General features: G+C 42.5%; 2 protein-coding genes across 6 annotated transcripts in view; one reads left to right on the top strand and one right to left on the bottom strand.

Annotated features, from left to right (window-relative positions):
* lrrc41 (leucine rich repeat containing 41) overlaps positions 1-15,807 on the top strand; it is a 96,084-nt gene that overhangs the window by 19,650 nt on the left and 60,627 nt on the right. Inside the window, exons 10-11 of one of the 5 annotated variants that reach the window (XM_061737461.1) lie at positions 1,687-1,891; positions 3,855-4,124. In XM_061737461.1, the coding sequence (XP_061593445.1) occupies positions 1,687-1,891; positions 3,855-3,860 (211 nt within the window). In that variant the 3' untranslated portion in view covers positions 3,861-4,124. Of the gene's footprint in view, positions 1-1,686; positions 2,606-3,854; positions 4,125-15,807 lie in introns of those variants that run through there. The other 4 variants (XM_061737460.1, XM_061737457.1, XM_061737459.1 and 1 more) reach the window with 4 other exon arrangements.
* On the bottom strand, positions 12,472-14,373 carry LOC133457676 (uncharacterized). The gene is made up of 2 exons (XM_061736979.1): positions 14,344-14,373; positions 12,472-13,523 (listed from the first exon to the last, which is right to left on the bottom strand). Exon 2 carries the CDS (start codon positions 13,512-13,514, stop codon positions 12,636-12,638), a length of 879 nt encoding a protein of 292 aa, XP_061592963.1. The 5' UTR covers positions 13,515-13,523; positions 14,344-14,373; the 3' UTR covers positions 12,472-12,635.

The raw sequence follows: 15,807 nt of genomic DNA, 5'->3' as shown, positions 1-15,807 counted from the left end.
ACATGCTTTTAACACTATTAAAAGTCTTGGCCAACATCCCTCAAATGTGTCTAAAAGAGTGTAACAAGAAAAACTTCACTCTAGTACTCTTTTTCCTGGCTTTTTATTACAGTGTTTTTTTGCGCCGTGAAAAACGGGTCCTTTCCCCCTTTCCTGTCAATCATTGCTCCGCTCCTCCTCCAAACCTCCTCCTCCTCCAGCCATACGCTCACAGCGGCGTCGGAGAGTTGCCGAGAGCGACAGGCGAAGCATGCACGGAAAAGCAGGAGGGCGAACCACAGCAAACAATCATCAAAATAAAGGCATGCAAGCAGCACTGTCCCCTTATCTTAAGTCCAGTCAGTGGCCGCGGGTCTTCTTAGCAGTTTTCCTCCGGTGATTAGAACAGAAGAGGCTCTAAACAGCTCCGTGTTAAGCCTGATTTATGGTTCCGCGTTAAATCGACGCAGAGCCTACGCCGTAGGGTTCAGCGAACGGTGCGCGTCGCCGCGTAACCCTACGCCGTAGGCTCTGCGTCGGTGTAACGCGGAACCATAAATCAGCCTTTATGGTGCGCTGGAGAGGAGAGGAGGCAGGGAGCTGGGTGGAGGGGGCGGTGATTTAGCGGGTCTATACATAACGACCCGCCACCAAACCAGGTGCGCCGTTTTTGCACAGTTATGCGGAAAATCCCAGAAAGCACACAATACACTGAATGTTAAAAGTTCGTTGTTTTTTGGGTGTAATTGATGTCAAGACACCCAACAAAACACAAAAAATCAAGAAAAATGTGTTTTTCATGTCACAATCCCTTTAAAGCAGCACAATGTAACTTTCAGCTTTCGTTGAGTTTGGCGTCTCCTTTGGACAAAAGCGGTAGTGCTTTACCAGTAGTGTGGAAGGGTTCCTACCATGCTCCTCAAAGTTACATAGTGCCAGTGCAGGCAACACAGACCCCTCAGACCATGACAGAGGTTCATTAAACCTGTTGGAAGTTGATGTTCCATCACAATGACTCTGGAAATATGATATTGAGGTGGAAAAGTTACATTGTACTGCTTTAAATAACAAATAAAATGAAATAAAATGATAAGAAAAGAGGTAAAATAATAAAAAGCACAAGTTGTTAAAAGTAAGGACAGTAGAGTACAGCAGGTAAGTATTTAATTACACAGTAATGTTTTTATCCTGATTTAAAGGATCTACAGTTGCAGCAGACCTCAGGTTTACAGGAAGTTTGTTCCACCGGTGAGGAGCAGAATAACTGAACGCTGCTGAACCTTGCTTGGTTCTGGTTCTGGAACCACAACAAACCAGATCCAGATGAACCTCAGGGGTCTGGGAGCTTCATAGGAACTAACAGATCCAGATGAAGCTCAGGGGTCTGGGAGCTTCATAGGAACTAACAGATAAACCATGTATTTTGGTCCAAGACCATTCAGGTCTTTGTAGACCAGCAGGAAGATTTTAAACTGTATTCTTTGACTCACTGGAAGTCAGTGTAGTGATTTCATGACCGGGAAAGTTAGTTTTAGATCCCTTTCTTGCCTCAAAACATTAAAAGTCATCACTCGTGGTGCGTCTTAGTTTTAGACAAATACCTCCCAGAAGTCTGCAGAGCCTCATATTTCCCATGATCCTTCAGTCAGCAGAGCCTGCTCCGTCACCATCAGCTCATTCCTTCGTTGTCTCGTTTGTCGTCCTCAGCTCCAACTTCATCCGGCCGCCGGAGCTGCTGCGGTTCGCTAAGAGGCTGGCAGGTCTGGCTGCCCCCCAGGGCCTGGTCCTGGACCTGAGGGAGAACCCGGCGGACCGGGACCCGGACACGTGGACGGCCGCGCTGCAGCGGCTGGAGCTGGTGGCCGCCCTGCTGGTGGAGGGCTGGAAGTCCACCGACACCATGGTGGACCATGTGAGCAACATGTGAAGGTGGAGAAGCTCCACCATTCTTTTACAGACTGGGTATTTTATCGGTTTTACTGCCAAACTTCTGTAAAATCAACATTCTTCTTCTGTTCAGCTGTTTAGTTTCTACATTTTTGAAGTCAAACAGAGTTTATGGTTTTTTTTATCGACAAAGACCAGAACAATAAAGAGTCTCCACACCAATTTGAGGTCCCAGTCTTTTATAAAAGCACATCTAGAGTCAGATGGGTAATCTTGTACAGAGAAGTATTAGGGCCAGGCAGGAGAAAACTAAAAATAATATTTTAGAGGAGGAACATTTTTTTTTTCATTATGCACTTTGAGGAAAATGTCAAAATGTCGAGATTAATGTTGAAGTACAATTTCGAGGAAAAATTCTAAATGTTGAGAAAAAAGGCGAAATTTCGACTTTATTCTTGAAATTGTATTTCAACATTAATCTCGACATTTTGAATTTTTTCTCCACGTTTCGACTTTTTTTTCGAAGTGTACAATAAAAAAACTCTTCCCCTCTCAAATATTTTCTCTCCTGCATGGCCCTGATACTCTTCCGTAATCCTGTCCACAAGAACTCCCGAGAATCTTCCTGAATGCTGATTGGTAGATTTGTTGGGTCCATCTGTGACATCACACAAATGACGGATACCTTAGAAAGCCGTACTTTAAATAACTACAGGACTGTCTCAGAAAATTAGAATATTGTGATAAAGTCCTTTTATTTTCTGTAATGCAAAAATGTCATACATTCTGGATTCATTACAAAAAAACTGAAATATTGCAAGCTTTTTATTATTTTAATATTGCTGATCATGGTTTACAGCTTAAGAAAACTCAAATATCCCATCTCAAAGAATTAGAATATTCTAGGAATCTTAATCTTAAACTGTAAGCAATAATCAGCAATATTAAAATAATAAAAGGCTTGCAATATTTCAGTTGATTTGTAATGAATCCAGAATGTATGACATTTTTGTTTTTTTAATTTTATTACAGAAAATAAAGAACTTTATCAAAATATTCTAATTTTCTGAGACAGTCCTGTAATGGTGTGGAAAACAGATGAACTTGACTGGTCTAACTGCGACGCAGCAGGTCACCTGCAGGGGGCGGCAGAGTGGAGCTCCTCCAACCCTGCAGAGTCTGAACATGATGAGGAGAACCAGAAACAACCATGAAGAAAAGCTGCATCTTACAAACTCATCTCATGTTACATCTCTGGAAGTTTAAAAGCAAGTCTGGACAAAAAATGATAGTTTATTGTCTGGTGTCGGCTGGTTTAAACCTGCGCGCTCGTTGATGAGAGAGAGAAGATAGTTAGAAATAAAGACAAACTACTTTTTCTTATTGGAGATTCAAAGTAAACTTTCATACTGACCGTTTGGTTCCCCTGACAACCTCCCAGAAAAGAACAGATCAAGAATGTGCTTCATAGTTTTCTTCCGACAAAAATGCAAATATTTAGATAAATATTTCAAAATAATTGTCTAAACTGGGGAGGAACCGTGGTTTAGACTTGGCCTCCCTTCGTTGGAGCCTTGATTGGTCCGATCACTCTGGTCTCTTTGTCTGCTTTGGCTCCAAACATGGTGGATTCAGTGTTGAACTCTAGTAACCGCTCTGGGCTGCTGCTCTCCGTCGCTGGTTTCCTGAGACGAGGGAACCACTTCCAGTGATGAGGAGTTAACCTACGAGAGCCTGGGATACCTGAATGTTAGCACGCTCACAAATGATGTTTAGCCCTTTTTAATCTGTGTTTTAGTTCTCCTAGTCCTGCAAAGGCTAAAATAAGTTCCCAACAATTCCCTCCTTTCACAGCTTTCAAGGTGTGAAGATCAATGAACTCAGATAATCAAAAGCAGATCAGTAAAAGTGATTAAAGTCCTTTAAACAACACCAAATCATGACAAATAGAACATTTCATATTTCTCCCTCCTTTCACTCCCTAAAAGGTGTGAAACTATCATGAAGGTTCTGCTCTGGTCCCAGACCGTCCCGGTCCTCCAGGACCGCGGCGCCGCCGGTTCCCTCCCATCAACCTTCAGTCTCGTTGGTGGGACTTCACTTCCATCATCATGGAATTGGTGCAAATTAAAAACACACCTGAAATGCTACTTTATCATCCCAGCAGTCAGGGTGAGATGCGGCGGTCAGGACGTCCCTGGACAGGTCGCCCGTTGCACCGGTGAATGACCTTGTGTTGAACTGTGCTCTACAAATAAACTTGCCTTGCCTTCTGATTCTGATTCTGATTCTGAGTCTTCTGATTCTGATCATTTTTCTTAATTGGAAAAATGTCGATGCTCCAAGAACTTGTTTGTTGTTGAACTGATTCTGATTCTAATTCTTATGAGCTGCAAACATGAACGCATGCACATTCACTCCCATGCATTTATCATTCTGTAGTCTGGTGTATGCTTTCACTCTACCCTAGATTCTGACACTAGTGGTTGCAAGATTTCTTTAAATTTTTCTCTGCATGTTGTGCATGTGGCAGACCGTGCATACTTTTGATGGGTGTTTAGAGGCCTGGATGGTGCGGGCTGTTCTGCTTGTGCAGTGGTGTGACGTCACGTGGTGTTACATGGAAAACATGGACTGACGTGGAAAGGAAAATCTTTTATATATGTCCATATTACAGGGTTGTGTCCATTTAACTCTTCAAGGATAGTTCTTAATGACAATTTGTTCCTCTGTTTGATCAGCATTTGAAAAAGATGGAATAATGTCTGAAGGATGGCAATTATTAGCTGCAACAGCACATTGAATCCATATTTATTAGACAACATTTATTACATTTCAAATAAATACCTACATCTAAAACTGGCAACCACTAGTGCAGAATCTACGGTATACATGATTGGGTGTTAGGGCCTCGAGGTCATTGGGTCATCAGAAACTTTTGTGATGGGTCTGTCGTTCAGTGTTGCCTCCAACTCACAAAACAGTGTATCAAGTTTTCCTATGTACCGTCTGCACACTGTGCATTCTGTAATCGTCCTCCTTGCAGCAGAATTGGCATCAATCCCGATTTTTTTCCCATTTTTCTTCACCCAGTACAGTCCTGGGCATTGGCATCAACCCCGGGAGGGCCCTGCACTGAGCTCAGGTCTCCTCATTCTCTGCCTTGTCCACCTTTGTCTTTCCTATCATAAATGATCTTCGATTCCTCCCATAAAGGTCCAAATTCACGTCCAACAATTCTTGCCAATCGGGAATTTTTCTTGCTATAGCTCTTCAGGTGTACAAGAATACATCCGGCAACAATTTCACTTACAGCTGATTCTGACACGGCTTGCATGACATCCTCTTTTCTACAGTTAAGTGAGATGACAAGATATTGTAGAATTCTCATTGGTAGTTTTTTCCATAAATCTTCCGGAATGTCAAAATATTCTCCGTTTATTTTATCCCAGACTTTCACAAAGAACCGATCAAAAATGTCAAGGTTGCCGTTTGACAGATCTGACATTGAAAGGAGCTGTGCAAGCAGCTTCTCTCTTTTTTTTTTTTTTTTTTTACCTTGTCTGCACGCATATTAATGATTGATACCATGACGGTAGAAACCAAAGGTATATATATGTGCATTATTACTATATTTAATATATATATATACATATATATACGCATACATATGCTTATATACAATAACTTTTGAATGGTTTGACATAGAGAGTCATGGGTGGTGTCATTGGACTCGGTATTGAGTCCTTCACCTTTATTGCTTGTAAAATGTACACAAATGTGCAGCAGCCCGCCGTGGCACTCTCGAAATTTCTGCGAGGAAATTGTCTAGTTAGTGCCACGGCTGCACCACGTGGCACTCCTCCTCCATTGAGCTTCGCAAGGGAGGAGGAGTGCCTCGTGCTGCGCACGAGGCACTATTACTATTCATGGATATCATGTGACGTCACACAGTACTCGCAGCGCCATCTTTAGGACCGACTTTCAGCATGCCGTCTATCTGTTGTGCCGTGGGATGCGACAACAATAAGTCTAAAAAAGCGGGATTGACCTTTTATCAGTGCTTTAAGTGGGCCGTGAGATATTGTGATATTTAAATGTTCTTTTATTTTCTTCCTTTCACTCGTGTTGAAAGCCGGTTGAAAGCGCCGTAGGAAACAGTCATGATGAGGAACGGCTGATCCAGTTAGTTGAAATGAGAAGTTATCTATGATTCCTCCTCATTTCACCACAAAAACCACAATAAAGTGGCAGAAATAAATAATATCCTATTATTATATAGGTCCTGGAACATCGGACGGGAGGGAGAGAAAAGGTCCTGTAAGTGGGGGGGAAAAAAAACAATTAATAACTGCGTGTGGTGACGCAATCAAACAGCAAACAGCGTGAATGAGCGGCGTGTTCGTGGTGTTAAATGCAGCCAGCATGTCAGCATGTCAGATCATTACTGAGATGTGGGGAAAAAGCAGAGGACACGAGATCCAGGCTGAGTTGGATTTGGGAGAGCCGCTTGGTGATGGAGACGTCACGGGACGCACCGCGCAGGAAATCGGGAGCGCAAGATGAACATTTGCATTAATAATATAATAAATCATATTTTATGTTTTAATAAAGTTTTATGGTGACATGATGATACGTTTTTACTTTCTAGAGTAGTAACGTTACTGAAAAAGTGAACTGCCTTCTTACTTTTCATTACATAAACGTATCCTGTGCAGGCAATTCAATGCTCATGCTATTCATCACCAGACTGTCACTTACCTTTCCTGTTACCACGAACATTTTTTTGGCCTCCACATAATAATAATAATAATAATAATAATAATGAATTTAATTTATAATGCACTTTCCATTCGGAAATCTCAAAGTGCTTACAAGAGAAAAAAAACAAAAAAAAACCTTCAGATCATTTATCATAGCTGGCATATGCTTTGATGAAGTTTGGCATCTTTAACCCATCCTGATGTGAAGTAGCAGTAAGCTTTGGTACTTTAAAAGCTTTGAGAGCTTTGCCGGTGTATGGAGAAAGATTGTGGACCAGGTAGATATATATGTCCGCAAACGACAAATCTGGCAGGTTTTTGGCAGACTGGAGTGGAGTCAGTAATTGATTAGATATTATATACGGATCGAAACCTAAAGTGTCAATTTTCTGTAGATACCGTTGCTGTTCTTCGGGAGTTAAGTGAGTTATTAGGTGAGACGTCATATTGGCTGCGCGACGGAAAGGTCCTCGGTCGGTCCTCAAGATGGCGCTGACAACAAAAAATGTCACGTGACTGAAACCCATGAATTGCTCAGGCTTATTTATTATTCCATATTCTTCCGTGAAAACTTTGGCGCGTAACTAGTCCCACAGCTTTGAGAAAACGCGAAAAGTAAAAACGTAGAAACGTGCGCCTTAATCGGGAATCGATGGGTATGACTTTTATTAGCGATTGCCGTGCACGTTTGTGCGCAATGTGCACAAACGTGCGCTTTTTGCCCCATCCGGAACGCATTGCGTGAACTTTGGGGCCTCACCACTCGCACACCGTTACTCGAAAAATTATGAACCGATTTAGAAAGTTGTAGGCCCTGAATTTAACTACAGTCCTGTGGATTTTCAGAACGATGGCACGAATAGTTTTTGCACAAATTAATTGCGTAATTTTGGAGCAATATATGCCATTCCTTCGAGAGTTAATTCAGCCCGAACCGTATCATGAACCCAGATGTGTTATTTTTATTTTTTATTTTTATTTAACCTTTATTTAACCAGGAGAAAGTCTCGTTGAGATTAATAATCTCTTTTACAAGAGAGTCCTGGCCAAGACAGGCAACAACATGGTTACAAAAACAAATAACATAAGAACAATTTATAACAATTAAAACAGTTTTAACAAAACAGTAAACAGATCGCAAAAATAGTCAAAATCAACAACAATCAAAGCACCTACAGCTAAATGTACTTGCTTCCAAGTCTTTCAGGAGAACTTTAAAAGCATCAAGTGAGACCAGATCTCTTAATTTTAAAATTTTCTGCAACTCATTCCATGCATAAGGAGCAGCATAGCTGAAGGCCCTACTACCTAGTTTAGTGCGGACCCTAGGTACAGACAATACAAATAAGTCCTGGGAGCAAAGGTTATGACTCCCAGTGCTTTTTTGAAAAACGTAATTTCCTAAATAGAGTGGAAGTAGGCCAAGAATGGCCTTATAAACAAAGACATGCCAATGATAGAGTCTACGGGTGGACAGAGCAGACCATCCGACCCGAGTGTACAAAGAGCAGTGGTGAGTACGAGATCTAAAATTTGTTATAAATCTCAATGCTCCATGATAGACAGTATCCAATGAGTGAAGACATAGAGCAGATGCATGCATGTATAGGACATCGCCGTAGTCAAGCACAGACATAAAAGTGGTGGCAACAAGTCTCTTTTTGGCTTCGAAGGAAAAGCAAGCCTTATTTCTAAAATAAAAACCCAATTTTAGTTTCAACTTTTTTACAAGATGCTGAATATGAGGCTTAAATGAGAGCGAATCATCAATTATGAATCCAAGATACTTAAATTGCGATACAGATTCAATCTCAGAACCCTGAAAAGTAGTGATGGACGGGAGATTCACTGGCTTGGATTTTGCATTAGAAAACGTCATGAGTTTTGTTTTGTCAGCATTTAAAAGAAGCTTCAACTCAAACAGGGTACATTGCACAGTATTAAAAGCAAGCTGTAGCTGACAGAGTGCCTGATTTAAAGTAGGCGCAGAACAATAAATCACTGTGTCATTGGCATAAAAATGAAAATTTGCCTCAGCAGCATTTTGATCAAGACAGTTGATATAGATAATAAAAAGTAAAGGCCCAAGGACCGACCCCTGGGGCACACCATTTGTAATATTAAGGGGGCTGGAGGTGACACCTTTAGCCTGCATACACTGTGATCTACCTGATAAATAATCTCCAAACCACAAGACAGTCTGTTCAGAGAGTCCAATATTCACAAGTCTTTGAGTAAGAATAGCATGATCAACTGTGTCGAAAGCCTTAGACAGATCAAGAAAGAGGGCTGCACAGTGTTGATTGTTGTCCAAGGTTTCAATGAAATCATTAACTACCTTTATACATCAAAATGTGCGTCTCCATCCTGCGACTACACGCATTACTTTTCTCTTTCAAAAGTGTTACCGTGGCGACGCTAGACGCCAACAAGCGCACCCCCCCTTCATCTGATTGGTCTATATTTGATAGTTCCCCAAAAGGCACCAAATTTGGCATGCAAGCCAGGCCTGGCGATAAATTTGATATTTCATGGTTTGCATTAATGTGCGTGGCAAAATGGCTCAACAGCGCCCCCTAGAATACTTTTATCTGCCATAACTTTTGAATGGTTTGACATAGGAAGTCGTGGGTGGTGTCATGGGACTCTATAATAAGTCCTTAAGCTTAGTTGGCCTTAATTAGCCCCGCCCCTTCTTCTGATTCGTTGTCCCGATTTTCTGCTATAACATTGGAATGGTTTGACATAGGGAGTCGTGGGTGGGGTCATCAGATTCTTTATGGAGTCCTTGACCTTCATTGGCCTGAATTAGCCCCGACCATTCTTCTGATTGGTTGTCCCTATTTCATGCTATAACTTTTCAATGGTTTGACATAGGAAGTCGTGGGTGGTGTCATTTCTGATATGCTTATCGGGGCGGTGGCCGTGAGTGCGAGGGCCTGTTCATCGTTGCTTGCAGCTTTAATTCAACCTTATTATGCTGCATTGTGTACTTAATTTCTCACCTTTTGAACTGCTATCCTTACTGCTGACATTTTTTTCTCCTTTTTCTGGCTCAGCTCATTTCTCTTTTACCCTTGTTCTCTCTTCCTCCATCACAGCATGCTCAGCTGGGATAAATTAACCTTTCTGAGGAACAATGCCATTACAAGCATGGCTGCATCCCACTTTGCATGCATTTGTGTGTGCATATGCTTGTGAGTGTATGCAAGCTAGTGTGTATGTGAATATTAGCAGCCATAAGCACACAGTCGCACAGACTCTTGTAATGGAAAATTTTGGTATAACACTGTCTGTTGCCTGTCGGGGTTTCTTTAACTCCCGCGTTGGAGAAGGGGTGTGCTAGCATTTGGCTGGTGCGGAACAGAGCATAGTGGTCACGGGGTAGGTCATTGCAAAATTTCCTATTTTATTATGGTTTAGCATAAAATGCTAAAAAGGGTATGTAATGGATGTAATGGAAAATTTTGGTATAACACTGTCTGTTGCCTGTTGTCAAGTACATTCCTTGCCAAGGTCACATGCTTTGACACAGTACGGTTGTCAGGGTGATGGGTGATGTTTTGTCTATTTTCCCAGCTTCCCAACTATAAGATAACTTTTCTTTAAGCACGTTCAGCTCACTCAGGACTCACGGTTCATGTGACCGGTTGGACTGTGTGGCTCCATTCAATTGAATGTTATTCCTCTTTTCATTAAATCATCACAAAGACAGCTGAGGTGTCCTGACATTCTTTTTGTACAACAATTTTTGCCACCACACTCTTCCTGGGGGAAAACACGGATACAGCCTTTTGCTTTTGCTCTTGTTTTGGATTACAGTTTGTTTTATTAATGCCATAGTAATCTATTTTTCCCAGCGTCCTCTGGACGCTGTGCCTCTTGAAATGAAGGAAAGCTCAAAGGACACCCATTGATCTAAGCGGCTCCAGAGACCCCATGCCACTCAGCCAGTTTTCTACTGCTTCTGTCTTTCATAAATGCTGGTGGAGGAGAGTGGTCTCTGGGGAGCTGCTGCAGACACTATGCTAACAACAAAATGCTGGAAACATAGCCGAGTAATGTGGAATCGCATAGTCCTTGTGTGGCTGCATGACCAACTTGTTTTTCATTATATGCTTATTTAGACTCTCATTTTTTACTTGAGTGACCGATTGATATAAAGTGCCTGTGGCTAAACACATTGCAGAAGATTCTAGGTAAAACTAATTGTACGGCCTGTTTATATCTTCTGGTTCTGTTACATTACACTTTGTTTACTTATCTTCTAATCTCATGTTCAGTGTGTATTTAGTATTTACTTACAATAAAAAGTCTACACTTTCAGGTTGAATTCAAGACAATTCACAAAAATATAGCGTCGACCAGCGAGGAATTACAGTATAGCCATTTTAAGCAAATACCTTCCATTTTCAGGGGGTCAGAGGTATTTGAAGAATTGAATGAAACAAAATTGATGGTCCAGGTGCGGCCCTTTTTTTCTTGACTCCAAGTCCTCCAGACTCCTCTCTTTGGCGAAGAAGGTTCAAAACATCAAGAAGTCTCAAATACTCTGGAGTTGGAAGACATATCATTGAAAAATCTACAATGAAGAAGCACGAAACTCGGAATTTGATGATGTCTGTTTGTAATGTAACCATGAAGATGGAGGTGGGAGGTGTTGTTTGTAGAAGAACGGCTGGAAGATTGTCCTGATTTAACCATGAAGATGGAGGTGGGAAGTTGTGTTTCTAGAACAGGGGTGGGCAAACTTTTTGAGTTATGGGCCACAATGGGTTCTAAAATTTGATAGTACACGTGTCAGTCGCCAACTATAATTTGGACGAGTCTGGCGGGCCTGATTAAAAAGCCTAAGTATGTGGCCCGGGGGCCGTAGTTTGCCCATGTCTGTTAGAAGAATTGCTGTATTATTATCCTAATGTAGCCATGAAGATGGAAGTGGGATGTGTTGTTTCTACAAGAATCCCTGCAGGATTATTAAGGTGTAACCATGAAGCTGGAGGTGGGAGGGGTTACAAAAAAAAAAAAAAAACAATTTTAAAACGTTTCGGTTTAGTAAAACCTATAGTTAACTCTAGTTAACTTGTGTAAACTCTAGTGTGTTAGAGTCAGTAGTCATAGCTGCAGCTATAGAGCAATACTAAATTAGTCTGTCTCAAACATAGCTTTGTTGTAGATATGCTGCTATAGACCTATGCTACAGGGGGACAAATACATAATCCACTGACCTGCAGTCGCCCCCTTTGACCACCTCAGGGCCTGCTGTGTACACCTGTTTATATAGTGGTTTCTGTAGTCCACCAACTAACCATGTATCAGTCATACAGTATATACATAGAACTCTGGTTCTGCAGTTAACACATCATTAATTCTAATATATCTGCTCTTTGGACTTCTATCTGTGTATCTCCTCTCTCTATTCATCATCCCTCTGTTATTCATCCTCTCTTTCCATCTCGCTTTTCCTGCCCTACCCGGCTGGTGTTCAGCAGGAGGGTCCCCCCCTTTTTATCCCCGCCCTGATAAAGGTCACTGACCTGGACTGACCTTCAAAAGAGCATCTCTGGTTATGCTTTTTTATGAAAATATAATCCTCAAAGAGATAGAAAGATGAGTAAAATAATAAAGCCACGGTGATGATGTGTTTAAATTTGTAGTCTTATTTCTCTGTAGAGTGTAACGTTTGTCTCATGGTGGAAATGTTAGTGTTTAATTGAGAATTCTCACTCCTCGTCAGCTAAAACTGAGCTGTGAAAAATTAGGGGAAATGCATTTTGGATCCAAACAACAATTTATTGAAACAGAAAAATCCTCAGAAAAGAGATGCAGAGTCAAATAAGAACAAGTCAAACAGCTCATATTTTCAAATAGTGATTGAATCAAATTTCTGAGAATACAGTCTAATGTTGATTACTACAGAAAAACAAAACCACCAAACTGATTAAACAGAAAGATTTATGTGATAGTGCTCAGTTAGCATGCTCAGCTCTGTTACCATGACAACACTCATTGATAAAAACTCAGGTAATGCTTAGGCCCATCGTTTCCGGTGTTGAGGCTTTTATCAATGACTTTAACCCCGGCCCGTTGATATGGCAGCAGATAAGTCCTCCCGATGATCAGAGTGGCGGTCTTGATGGGGGCCTGGTGTCCATCCCTCTTGTACCACAGGTTGATCTGGTCTCCACCTGTTCCAACATTCAGATCCTGATCCACTAAACTATACCCGCTATGTTCAAAACGCTGATACTCGCTGTGGTTAGTGGAGACTTGCAGATCAGTGATGGCCTTGGAGCTATCAGCTTTCTGACGGTACCAGATGAAGACTTGGGGCCCTCCTGCACCTCTGTTGGTATTCTCATCTATTCGGATGTAGCTGTTGTTGAACAGCTCAGCATCGGCATCAAAACCTTTAGTGGCCTTGATGTCACAGAGATACATTGGTCTTTCTCTCTTCACCCACAGGTAGATCCTGCTTCCTGATGATTTCCTGTTCAGGTTACAGGCCAGCCTTTCCCAGCCAAGTCTGAACAGCTGGGCTTCTTCCTGTGGTTCTGTGGAGAGAAAAAAATCGACGATGGGAGCGTCAAATCCTGTGGAATCACAGCAATACCACAGGTAGATGGCGGTTCCTCCTGATCGAGAATTCAGGTCTTTGTCGATCATCTGGTACCCTGCTTGCTTCAGGCCCTTAGTCATGGCATCATACAATGAGAGCTGAACCCTGGTTATGCCTGGACTGCTGCCTCTTTTGTACCAGAGATAGATTGGATTTGCTGAGGATCTTTTCTCCAGATTAACAGGGTTTTGGATGTAGCCATTACCACGTAGCATTTCCTCCTGACCCTCGTTCAGAGACACGTCGATGGCAGTGATGTAACTCATGTTGGGTTTCTGCGTGACATAAAGACAAGTCATTTATGAGTTACAGACAGACAGACTGCTCTTCTCTCTACAACCGTGAAATAACATCCGTGGTGATGAATTTGTGTCTTAAACTTTAACAGACTTTAATGTGCCAGTTCAAGATAAAATGATGCAGATGTGTCATGCCTGCTCCTCTTCCTCCTCTACCCAAGTCAGCTTCCCCACTATACTGATCACCGGTTCTAGACTACAGTTCCCAGGATTCTCCCGTCACTCATCATGGTCTGCACCTGTGCCCTCCTCACAAACCTCATGTGTCTCACCTGACTGTGTAGCATTCCATGTCACCACATGAAACTTACACCGACTAAGTCTTTCTGTTAGTTCTGTTCTACAGTGTTCTCCAGCAACAACTGTATATTAAACTTCTTTAATCTGACGTCTGCGCTTGAGTCCGCCTGCTGTATTCCAGACCTTACAAGATGAGTGTCCAGGACTGAATCACAGAGACTGCATGATGCTTCTGGTCTGGATGGAGTATATGAAGAGAAATCTACATGTGGTGAATAAAAGACAGTTTTACTTCTAACTGGAAGCTGTTGGAGTGCAGGTGCTGCTTCACACCAATTATCACTTCACTGCAGTAACATTAGTTTGTGTGGAGCCAAGTGAAGGTGGAAAAGGTCTGCCAGCTGCTCTCAGTTAGAAGCTCTGACATGATCACAGAAAATAGCAGGACAGTTGTGAAACTGCAGTCTGACAGAAATGCGTCGGACTGATGTGATGCTGTGGAAGGAGCTTCTAACCAACATCAGATTAAAGAGAAGAAAAGAAGTCCAATACTTACGAGTCTGCAGACAGTCTTTGGCTGGATGAAGGTACCTGGAGGGATGAATGCTGCTGTTCCTGCACACACCTGCCTTTATATACACAACCGTGGCCAGGTGTGGTGAGAAAACTCCACCCACCAGCGCTGAATTTCTCTGGAAGAATATCACCTCATCACTAACGAACATCCTGCAGCTAAGCTGTTTTTATAGATCTCACTGTCGGTATCAGTTTCCTGACAGAAACTTGAACTCCTGCCACATAAGTCGTGGTCATGAAGGAGGCCGAATGCAGTAAAGGTTTCTGAGGCAGACAACATTTAACTTGTTATACTGTGGAATTATGTATTTAAGCAACATCAGGCTAAGATACGAAGGGCAATATGAAGTACCCCCCATGATGCATCAGCTTATAGATCCACCTTCAGCAGTAGGAACCGTCAGTAGATGTTTCCTTCAGCCGGAACTCTTAAGTAGATGTTTCCTTCATATCAGCCCTACGCTTCGCCCCGGCACGGCTACCCCGGTATCTCCTCCTCAACTCTCCGGGTATAACGTGGTGAAAGTCCGTTTTAGTCCTCCTCAGAGCTAAAAGACTCCCTCTAGAGTAGACTATTTTCTTCTGGTAATCAGATCTGCCAGCACAGCGATCACAACATACATTCTCATTCACACGCAGAGCAGCGGACCGGCAGCCGGCTCGTACTAGCGCCATGACAGATAGTTCCTACTTTCTGCCATAACTTATGAATGGTTCGATATATAGAGTCATGGGTGGTGTCATCTGACTCGGTATTGAGTACTTGACCTTCATTGGCATTAATTAGCCCCGCCCCTTTCTGATTGGTCGATATGTGATAGTTCTGATTTTCTACAATAACTTTTGAATGGTTTGACATAAATGGGTGGTGTCATCTGACTCGGTATTGAGTACTTGACCTTCATTGGCATGAATTCCTGCTTTCTGCCATAACTTTTGAATGGTTTGGTATAGAGAGTCGTGGCTGGTGTCATATGCTAAATGTCCAGGCCTGAAAACATCTACATTCAAGTCATACAAGCGCTTCTACTGCAGCACGCCTGAACATGCACAAGGGTGCGAGGGCCCATTCATCGCTGCTTGCAGCTTTAATTTGAGGTTATTTTGGTTTTAGCGCAAAGATGATCTTTAGACACCTGCCCTGATATTGTCAGTGACACCTCATTCTTTTTTTTTTTTTTTTAATATTTTTATCCCGGTTTTTTTTCCCATTTTTCCCACCCCGTGCTCCTACCTACTGACAGTCCTGTGCATTGCCATCCTCTACCAACCCCGGGAGGGCCCTGCACTGAGCTCAGGTCTCCTCCTTAACCTGAGGAGTGAGCAGCAGCATCTTTTCACCAGACCGGGTGGGGCTTCTCCGGCCGAACGTAGCGCGTGGAAGGATCACGTTATTCCGGCCGGATCCTCCCCACCCCATCTGGCGCCCCGGTTGGCCAGAGGG

Source organism: Cololabis saira, chromosome 13 (assembly GCF_033807715.1).
Source record: "Cololabis saira isolate AMF1-May2022 chromosome 13, fColSai1.1, whole genome shotgun sequence".
In the NCBI taxonomy this organism is placed as follows: domain Eukaryota; kingdom Metazoa; phylum Chordata; class Actinopteri; order Beloniformes; family Belonidae; genus Cololabis; species Cololabis saira.
This window is presented reverse-complemented; position numbering and strand designations above follow the sequence as displayed.